Source organism: Osmerus eperlanus, unplaced genomic scaffold, assembly GCF_963692335.1.
Source record: "Osmerus eperlanus unplaced genomic scaffold, fOsmEpe2.1 SCAFFOLD_679, whole genome shotgun sequence".
NCBI classification, from domain to species: Eukaryota; Metazoa; Chordata; class Actinopteri; order Osmeriformes; family Osmeridae; genus Osmerus; species Osmerus eperlanus.
This window is the reverse complement of record NW_026911316.1, coordinates 1,275-12,500: the sequence shown is the minus strand read 5'-3', so window position 1 is coordinate 12,500 and position 11,226 is coordinate 1,275. Positions and strand designations below refer to the sequence as shown.

Here is an 11,226-nt window from a genome sequence, read left to right as displayed (position 1 = left end):
CTTAAATCTCTGGCCTGAAAAGCAATGTAATGTCTCCAGCTAAACCGTCATGTATCGAGTTAGATCCACAAGGTCCCGAGCTAGTCTAACAGCAGAGCTGCGTTTCAAGATAAAAAGCACTGTAATGCTGTTATCAGTGACACACCAGTGTCACCAACACTAACTAAGTAACTAACTGCTCTGTCACCCAGTAACCTGAGTAACTAATAATGTCACACATGTAGATGATAAAGGCAGGGGAATCTTACCCTCTGACCTACAGTCTGATAAGGAGAAATTATTCTGTAATCAAGATGTTGCTAAACCTACCCTCACCCTGCAGCAGATTCTAACTGCAAACAAGACATACAGGCCCTGTGGTAACACAAAGTACACACTCAAACTCACAGATACACTATATAAAAATAATCTGACATTCCTGTATCAACTGGATGTGTGTGATAGAAAGTGTGTGTTTGAAAACTTTGACCTCACTGTCAGTTTTACAACCTGGTAGGCATTACTGATATCACATTCAGTGGTTGTAGTTGATCTGGGAGCAGTTTACACATACCGACCCCTGATCTTAACCATTCCAGGGTGAAAGCCTGATCTGACCTGGGATCAGTAGCTGTACCTCGACTCCCTCCTCCTGACTGGCCTCTCCGAGTCATTAAATAGCTACGCAGGACACAGTCTTTATCAGGTGAGAGTCATGTTGCATGGCAACACCCGGACCAGTGAGAGAGAAAGTCGTTAGTCCAGCAAGTGAATGATTAACCCTGCGCAGGCTGCAGACAGGTGATAAACTGTGTTTGGGCCTACGTGTCAGTTTGAACATGTGAAGTGAGATTCTAGAAGCCAGTAGAGTGTAGCAGCTATAGAACGTGGTGAAGGAGGCAGTTCACTGACTGTTACACGTTCATGGCACTGCATGGAAGAGGTTGAGGAAATTTAACTGGATTTTACAACCGTAAAGCAGATATGAAATCAGGCTACAGTAAAGGCAAACTGAGAGGGGTTGCCAGGGTTGAGTATGTGTGTGCGCGCGTGCATGTGTGTGCACGTGTGTGTGTGTGTGTGTGTGTGTGCATGTAAGTGTAGGCTAAGACTTTAATTACAAGGTGTGAAGAGCCAGTGGTGCAGTCCACTAAGACCAGTTGAACCCCTAAGCCTGGCCAGACTGCTGATCAGATCAGCAGGACAGTTTAACTCGTGCATGATTCTCTTCAGCAACATGTCTCCACAGCGGAACTCAAATAGAATTGTATCATATGAGTAAATAATAAGTCTCCATCTTTCAGAACTTTTGAAGCTACAAAAATATAGTGTGTGATGATGACGGCAAGAGGTAACAGTATATTCTACATCTCTGACTGAAACATGTCTGATAGACTCTATAAACTTTTTAGACCCATATTCAGAGATAGGCTTCTTCTGAACTCTGTAGCTTGGACCGCTGTCCGCTGACTGCCGTAGAAAAAAAACCGTAGCTGTGTTGAGTCCATTGTCAAACCCACTATCCGAACTATGCATGAAACAACACTAATAATGGTAATAAAGATGTAACATAAAGAAATGTTTTCTGAACAAGCACAAACACATCGGTAAACACTTACCGATGATTTGTCATCTTTTCTAATGTCTTCAAACGTACACAGACTCCGCGTCACCCCGTTCATCTTGGAAAAAGGTATATCAACAGCCGCGACAAAACTGAAATAAACTGGAATAGATATTTAAGTCTTGATTCAATAGGTGCGCACCCTTCTTCTGTTCGTTCAATTTGCTGATGTTACCGGTTTGTTGGCTGAACGCTGAAGTATTGTTCTTTACTACTGTGAAAACGGTTTCATGCCTCCTTCCTAGTTCCCTCCTTCGCGTCTCGTTACGTAATGCGAGAGCGATGCGCGTGCGGTGACCTCAACCGCCAAGTATCTTTTTCTGTCCCGGCGCACCTCGAGCTGCAGCACAAACACCTCAGGTGTGTGTAGTACACTTTCATAATCTCTACTCGCCTACTTTAATGAATGTAGTCCTACCTATTTAATAACAAAGGGATTGGCAATTTCCTCAAGTTTACTGAGATAAAGATAGATAAAAATTGCCACAGCTGACATAGACACAGACTTGAACTTTAGTTTAATTCATAATAGGGTGAACCCATTGGCCAACTTCTGTTTGCGTACTACAAATAAGGATGAGATTTGAGAGCTTGTGTTGAGTGGTCCATCTGTCCTATCACGAGCCAGCAGCGCGGCAGAGCTCAGCCCTGTCCTAACAGGACGAGACCCTAAATTGGATCAAGACTTAACGATCATTAATGGTTGCTTGGAAACCAAACAAGAGCTGAGGATGGCATACGGAATTCAAAAATAAACCAACACACAAACACACACACACAAACACACACAAACACACACACAAACACACAAACACATACACGTACACACACAGCACTACTATAAATCCATACGTCTGCCTCATAAACCTTGTTGTGTCATGATTTACTGATGGAATATGTCCCAGATACTTGCACATAGTAATTATATATATTTACATCACACACCCTGCTCACGATGCAGACAGGGGAGGGAATGTGATGAGTCAGTCAGCCAGCCTCTCAGTCTCCATACATTCCCTTTCTGCTGCGTGACCCAGAGCTGTTCTCGTGTGACTTGATGGTCTGAGTGGAAGAGTGAGTCTCTCTCAGACGTTTCCTACATCAACGGTCTCTCAAGATGGGCTCATGTTGTCATCGGTAGGCCTATCTAAACACTGTCCCAGTGCTTATCTCACAAGGATAGTGGGTACAGGTGATTCAAGGGAAACAGTACAAAATGGCGTACTTGTAATTCAGTTAGACGTGGATGAACAGAGGCTGAACTTTTGGACTGTACTCCAGCTCTTCCTTATTTGCATTATTTGCTCAGAATCCTTATCTCGTGTTACCATCTAGCCGCTTTGCATTTTCACAGAATCCATCCCTTTCAACATGCCCTCAGGGAGACAGACCAGCTATGGTGGAGTACCTCCTGGCTCAGTACATACAGCTAACTCAGTCCAGATGATAACATCAGGACAACCACACAGGCCATACTGGGAGCTCTGACACACCCCAGAATGGCCAAATCACATTTCATCAAGTTGTGGCTGGTCTTAGCCTGTTTGCTGATCAAAAAGGAGACGGAAGGCTGGTGGATGTCTGGTTCTATAGCAAGGCGTTTCTTCTCATCACATACTGACAGTGGGATTCTCCGCGGTGGATAAGCTTAACATGGTACACTGATCAAGTCACTTATATACTCTTGTACATGGTCTATTCTGTTATCTCTTCTTGTTACCTGCGTCGGTTGGTCAGCTGTTAAGTTATCTCTAGGTTAACAGGCTTAAGTCCGGGTTTCATTCTGTCGGCTCTGCAGTTTATTAATGTCATGTTGCCATTCCTGTCTCTTTAGTTGACATTCCCTAATGTCAGACCCTGTGTCCTAGGTCAGCCTGTACGATAATTCCTTCGTCCTTGGTCAGTTGATTCCTAATTGGTGTATCCTAGGTCCTTGCTTCTAACCTAGGTCAGTGAATTTGTCTTGCATAACTAAGATCTTGTTATGTGTCGTGTCATGTTCTTCAAGTCAATGCTAGTTCACCTGAGGTAAACCTTCAGTTCTTAGTCAGTGAGGTCATCTTGGACAGTCTAGTGCTAGTTCACGTCAGGATAATCAACTAGTTCAATAATGGTAGTTTCATACAGTTTTTTGGCCACCACAATCATGAATAACATTCCTGCAGGCTTACCCAGCAGGAGAAACATCAGGTGATCTCCTCCTCTATATCACAGACAGAAACTGGTTTAGACTGGTCCTCACTACTCTGACGTCCAGAAAAGACTGACTACAAATACAGTTGAGTAGAGCGATCTTCATGAAGGACGAGGATGAGTGAAGGATTTTGTTTCCTTCCCCTCATGGTGCCTCACATGAAAGCGCTCCAGGAGGTCTGCTGGAGTCTGTGAAGATCAGAGAAACATCACACACTTCCACAGAGGGAGAAGGAAACATCACACACTTCCACAGAGGGAGAAGGAAACATCACACACTTCCACAGAGGGAGAAGCTCCTGTGGGGAACGTCTCACCACAGCAGAGTGCTTCCCTGCTCAATTTGGCATGTGCTGAAATTGTGTGATGAGATGTGGGTTGTACAACATACGATTCGATTAGAAATAAACAGAATGTCGGGGTGCACCGGTGGCTCACTGGTTAAGTGTGCACACCACGCAGGCTGAGGGCCTGGGGCCAGGACCCCACGCAGGCTGAGGGCCTGGGGCCAGGACCCCACGCAGGCTGAGGGCCTGGGGCCCCATGCAGGGTGAGGGCCTGGGGCCAGGACCCCACGCAGGGTGAGGGCCTGGGGCCCCACGCAGGGTGAGGGCCTGGGGCCAGACCCCACGCAGGGTGAGGGCCTGGGGCCAGACCCCACGCAGGGTGAGGGCCTGGGGCCCCACGCAGGGTGAGGGCCTGGGGCCAGACCCCACGCAGGGTGAGGGCCTGGGGCCCACGCAGGGTGAGGGCCTGGGGCCTGGAGCCCACGCAGGGTGAGGGCCTGGGGCCCACGCAGGGTGAGGGCCTGGGGCCCACGCAGGGTGAGGGCCTGGGGCCTGGAGCCCACGCAGGGTGAGGGCCTGGGGCCCACGCAGGGTGAGGGCCTGGGGCCAGACCCCACGCAGGGTGAGGGCCTGGGGCCCACGCAGGGTGAGGGCCTGGGGCCTGGAGCCCACGCAGGGTGAGGGCCTGGGGCCCACGCAGGGTGAGGGCCTGGGGCCCACGCAGGGTGAGGGCCTGGGGCCCACGCAGGGTGAGGGCCTGGGGCCCACGCAGGGTGAGGGCCTGGGGCCTGGACCCCACGCAGGGTGAGGGCCTGGAGACCATGCAGGCTGAGGGCCTGGGGCCGGGGCTCAAATCTGGCTCAGACCATGTCCTCCCCTTTCTGACACCCTACATTTCCTGTCATTCTTCATTATATATACGATTAAAACTGAAATTCCTTTAAAAATGGTGTCTTTAGAAAAGAAGAACCAAACAGAATGCAGAGTTCTTGTACCATTAGGAGTGTAGACCTGCTTTGGGCTGAACGGCTCACAAATGTTAACAATCCAACACATTCCAAACATTCTCTGCTCTGTTGTGTTGACAGAAACACAACTCAGAAGCCGTCCATCAGATTGCATGCGTTGCTAGATGAACAACAGGAAACAGTCAGGCTTTGAAAAGAGTCTCCCAAATCCCACACCCACAGCAAGGTAGCCTGATACCTGCACTTCTGGCCCATGGAAGGAATGTTGTCTCTTTTGTGACGTCTCTCCGGGTGTTGTGTTTCCTGCCTGCTTTGTCTCATCTGGAACTCAGAACTCTCTGATGTTCGGAACACCTCATTCAGTGTTCTGTGAACTCAGCAAGCCTGTGTGTGTGGTGTGTGTGTGTGTGGTGTACTCAACGAGCAAGGGCTTCGTCAGAGAGGTGAACAAATGAGCAGTTAATTGTGTAAGGCTAACTGACCCGTGCAAGGCCAAATCACATTTCCATAAACACACATACACAGTCATACACACACACACACACACACACAATCATACACAGTCACACAAAAACACACAGGCAAATAAGGGGAGGGGATAAAGCCAGGCTACAGAAAATCACACGGGAAACCCTAGGATGAAAACATAGTATAAAACAGAAACTCACTGAGCTGCTCCACATACAGCAATACACGCTCCACGTTCCCAACAACACACCAACTGTGTTGTTCAAGCCGAGTGGGATGCATGGGATTGTGTTGACACAGGTGCTGCAGCCTAACTCCCTGCAGTGCGGATACATGATAATAGGAGAGGTGGAATGTGTGTGTGTGTGCGCGTGTGAGAGTGTGTGATGCGTAGATAAACTGAGTCAGCACAGAGGCTTGGCACAGGAAAGTAACATACATGATCACTCTGTATGACAATGAATGTATTTTATAACTGTCAGTCATATACAGTGTTTGATGTGTATTCAGTACGAGGATACAGGTATCCACTCAGAAATCACCTCCAGCCTGCTAGGAGGTCGACACCCATGATGTCTTATTTTGCAGACTGGTGGAATAACAGTTTCCATCCTCCATAACAGTAGGTATTGCTCAGCTGACTTCCACAGAATGGTTAACCGCCACTTAAACTCTTAAGGTCTTAGTGAGCCAGAGAGACAAAACAATGATTAAGGGATTTCCAAGGAGACTAGCCCTTCACAGAACTGAGACACACAAAGTCAAAGATAACAGATACATTGTTGTTATAATTCATTGATGACATTACCAGTAGAAACTGCATCCAGTCCTATGTTACTGTCAGTTCTAGAGGGTTACTTTGACACAGAAGTGGTTGAACAGTCTGACAGACTGGGAAAGCTGAACTCAAGCAGCAGTAGCTATAGACAAACCCTGGACACAGAAAGGCAGTGATTTGACTTTTTATTTGATTATGCATTTTATTGTAGCTGAACTTATTTTCAGGAAAAAACGGTCCTGTATTGAAATTGCACAGTACTAAAATATTCTCATCAGTAATCATGTACTGAACAATGACCTTGTATATTTGGGACTCCAGGTTGTGATGACTGATACACAAGGAGCTTCCAGCTAAACAAGGAAATTACATCACAGCACTTCAGACATCTGTGAGGACTAGCAATCAATTCCTGGGCTAAAGCACTCAATTACCTAAGCTGAAGTACAGCGATCAAAAACAAATGAAAGATTTTTGAAATAACAATAAGATCAATTGAAATCAAGGAGATTTTCAGTCAACTTTAAGGCATCGTTGTGATTCACAGGTTTCTCTGAGTTGTGGTATGGAATGCATAGAAGTTGAGCAGCAACACAAAACACATTACTGAGCACGAGGAAGACAACAGCTGCTCTCAGAACCACAACAAGCTCCAGATCAAACATCAATAAAAGGTTTACAAAACCAGCATTCATTTAGTGAGAATAAATGTAATAACAGTCAAGACATGATCATATTTGGTTCGTCTGCAGCAGAAAACAGTTGATCGCACACATAAGAAAAATATAAACATAATAGTCTCATTGATTCACGTGTGATTGTTTTGAGCGGACGTTTGTATCAAGATTTGGTCTGTGGATTTCCACAGTACAGCATGAGCTCAAACCGTGTTCATGTACCATCCAGGATGAATGCATAGAAAAACATTGTGTGTGTGTCTCTGTGGGTGTGTCTCTGAGTGTGTGTCTCTGAGTGTGTGTCTCTGAGTGTGTGTCTCTAAGTGTGTGTCTGTGTGTGTGTGTGTGTGTGTGTCTGTGTGTCTGTGTGTGTGTCTCTGAGTGTGTGTCTGTCTGATAAGGCTGTGCAAACACTAGGTAACTCACAGCAATGCTAAGTCTACAGTACCTTCATGTGTTTCCTGAAAGATCTGAAAGAGTTGTGAGTGTTCGGCTGGTCTATCCTTATGTAGTGTGTTGTGTACCTCCAAAGGTAACTGGTCGACAACACACACTCTTCTCAGTACCTGTGTGTGTGTGTGTGGTCCAGTGATGAGTTATTCTGTATATCTCAGTAGTGATTGGTCCACCTGTATGTCCCCCCAGTAATTCCAGCGTCCCAGCAGAGAGATGTGTTCCAGCATGGTGAAGTGTGTTTGTGCTTGTGTCTACGAGTGCTTTAAAAGAACCCCTTTCACTCCAGTGCTTGAAAAAACTACATCTATCCACCCCCCACCCCCTACTATACGTCCCCCTCACCCCACCCCCCTCAACCCCCTAGCAGGAGCTGGTCTGCAGGTGGCTCTCTGTGAGAATGGAGCTGATGCTACTGGGGTCGTACAGGTCTTCATCCTCTTCCTCAGAGCTCAGGGCCGAAGAGTCCAGCACCTGCCGCTGCTGGGTCTTCCTCCTGACACACATCACCATCATCATCACCATCACCATTATCACCATCATCATCATCACCATCACCATGTCTGCATCAGCTGTGACAGAGAGCTCATACAGGACAGATCCCTCAGGCTACCAGTCACACAGCTCCCTCTGCAGGGGAGCTGAAGTAATATCACCTCCAGGAAGACATGCACCCACAGAGAGACATACAGAGACACACACAGACACACAAGCGCACACACAGACACACACACAGACACACACACGCATGCACACACACACACACACACATATACACACACACACAGACACACAGACACATACATACTTGAGTTCGGTCTCCAGTGCAGAGACTCTGGCTTGCAGAGCCTCCTTCAGCTCCACCTGTTCCTCCATCTCTCTCTGGGTCTTCCTCCTCAGGACCTCCACCCTCTCCACCTCCGTCTCCCCCTCATCCACCTGCCTCTTCAGAGCCTTCACACGCAGGGACAGCTGCAAGACAGCCCTCAGTCAGAGACACACAGAGAGAGACAGCTCCCAGTCAGAGACAGAGCTGCAAGACAGCCCTCAGTCAGAGACACAGAGAGAGAGACAGCTCCCAGTCAGAGACAGAGCTGCAAGACAGCCCTCAGTCAGAGAGACAGAGGGAGAGACAGGGAGAGACAGAGAGAGACAGGGAGAGACAGGGACAGAGAGAGAGAGAGTGTACCTGGTCTCTCTGTTCAGAGGCTTGGTGTCTCTCCTCATCCAAGGTCATGTTGAGGTCTTTCAGCTTCCTCTCTAGACGACGTTGTGAGGCCAACAAGGAGTTCTTCTCTCTGTCCCCCCCACACACGCACGCACACACACACACACGTGAAAGATACTGTAAGTGAGGGAGCAGTGCTGGGAAGCAGAAGTGAGCTGTAGAACAGGTGCATTGTGGGGTGTGTAGTTCTACCTGTCTTCAGCGTGTAGTCTCTCCTCCAGCTCCTGGATCTTAGTCTCCAGCTGGGAGAGACCGGCAGAGGAGCGAGACTGGCCCTCCATGTCTGCTACACGAGTTCTCAGCTCCTTCATCTGCACAGGACGACAGACAGGTAGATGTTGTTATTGTTCTCTCTCTCTCTCTCTCTCTCTCTCTCTCTCTCTCTCTCTCTCTCTCTCTCTCTCTCTCTCTCTCTCTCTCTCTCTCTCTCTCTCTCTCTCTCTCTCTCTCCCCCTCTCTCTCCCCCCCTCTCTCTCTCCCCCTCTCCCTCTCCCCCTCTCTCTCTCCCCCTCTCTCTCTCCCCCTCTCACATGTCTCTCCAGGGCGTTCTTGTCCAGCTCCAGGTCCTGTTTGGAGGATCTCTCCTGCATGAGCTCAGCTCTCAGCTGATCAATCTACACACACACACACGCACACACACACGCACACACACACACACACACACGCACACACACACACACACGCACGCACGCGCGCACGCACGCGCACACACACACACACACACACACACACACACACACACACACAGAGGAAAAGGAAAAAGTCAGGCTGTCAATGTCCATGTTTGTTTCAAGTGTGTGTGTGTGTATTAGTGTGTGTATTAGTGTGTGTGTATTAGTGTGTGTATTAGTGTGTGTATTAGTGTGTGTATTAGTGTGTGTATCAGTGTGTGTATTAGTGTGTGTGTATGCGTGTGTATCAGTGTGTGTGTGTGTGTGTGTGTCAGTGTTGTAGTCAAGACCACCTAAACCAAGACCAAGTCATGACCAAGACCAGAGTGTATCAAGACCAAGACAAGACCAAGACATTTAGGGGTCGAGGCCGAGTCAAGACCAAGGCCAAGGCAGGGCGAGACCGGGTCAAGACCAGACCACTCAAAATACACACGCAGTAGGGTTTGACTAGGTAATATCCTAAGTTAGATTTGATCTGTAACTGTATTTGAACTAAAAAACAGCACTCTTAAAGTAGTGCTGTGTGCTTATGGCCAGGCAAAACAGCCCATGTTATTTTTCTTCTTTTTCGTAGAGACGCATTAGGAGGCCTACTCGTTCTCTGCTTTCACATCTCTCAAGTGAAGGAGCGCGGTACCGCAGCGTTTAACTTACCATTATGAAGTGTTCACTTCCTGTTCCGACACAACACAAACACTAACACTTCCTGTTCCAACACAAACACTAACACTTCCTGTTCCAAAACAAACACTAACACTAACACTTCCTGTTCCGACATAACACAAACACTAACACTTCCTGTTCCGACACAACACAAACACTAACACTTCCTGTTCCGACAACACTAACACTTCCTGTTCCGACAACACTAACACTAACACTTCCTGTTCCAACACAAACACTAACACTAACACTTCCTGTTCCAACACAAACACTAACACTTCCTGTTCCGACACAACATAAACATTGCCACACGAGGTATGCAGCTGCCATGAGTAAACGTTGATGTAACATATCTTTATATTCATCATTAGCTACATTGCTTTATGTGGCCTTTTTAGTGATATTCCGCAGTTGTGGTCTTGAGTCCTCTTTGTCCGACACAAGACCGAGACCTTCAAAATGTGACCGTGACCAAGACCGGTCTGGAGTACTACAACACTGCTGTGTGTATCAGTGTGTGTGTGTGTATCAGTGTGTGTGTGTGTATCAGTGTGTGTGTGTGTATCAGTGTGTGTGTGTGTATCAGTGTGTGTGTGCGTTTTTATCAGTGTGTGTGTGTACTTGGTCTCTGCTCCTGCTGATGCGGTCTGTGAGCAGCTCCACAGTGCCCCTCTCCTCCTCCAGCTCCAGATCCACACGCTTCAGCTTGTCCTGACACACGCACGCACGCACGCACGCACGCACGCACACACACACACACACACACACACACACACACACACACACACACACACACACACACACACACACACCACACACACACACACACACACGGGCACCGTTAACATGACAAAAAATATAAATATACTATTCATCCTTCCAGCCAGGCTCCTTCAGGACCAGAGGTGCATCCATCCTCCATCCTCTCCCCTCACCCCTCCCTCCTCTCCCCTCAACCCTCCATCCTCTCCCCTCACCCCTCCCTCCTCTCCCCTCACCCCTCCCTCCTCTCCCCTCACCCCTCCATCCTCTCCCCTCACCCCTCCCTCCTCTCCCCTCACCCCTCCATCCTCTCCCCTCACCCCTCCATCCTCTCCCCTCACCCCTCCCTCCTCTCCCCTCAACCCTCCATCCTCTCCCCTCACCCCTCCCTCCTCTCCCCTCACCCCTCCATCCTCTCCCCTCACCCCTCCCTCCTCTCCCCTCCCTCCTCTCCCCTCACCCCTCCCTCCTC

The 11,226-nt window shown here is 48.3% G+C and overlaps 1 protein-coding gene across 1 annotated transcript; it reads right to left on the bottom strand.

Annotated features, from left to right (window-relative positions):
• Positions 1 to 7,778: 7,778 nt before the first annotated feature.
• LOC134015881 (cingulin-like) lies at positions 7,779 to 10,703 on the bottom strand (the record flags this gene model as incomplete). The annotated part of the gene is made up of 6 exons (XM_062455386.1): positions 7,779 to 7,923; positions 8,236 to 8,399; positions 8,617 to 8,725; positions 8,848 to 8,966; positions 9,186 to 9,269; positions 10,614 to 10,703. Coding segments are annotated over 6 exons (699 nt in total), but the record flags the coding sequence as incomplete, so codon positions are not given.
• Between the last annotated feature and the right edge of the window lie 523 nt (positions 10,704 to 11,226).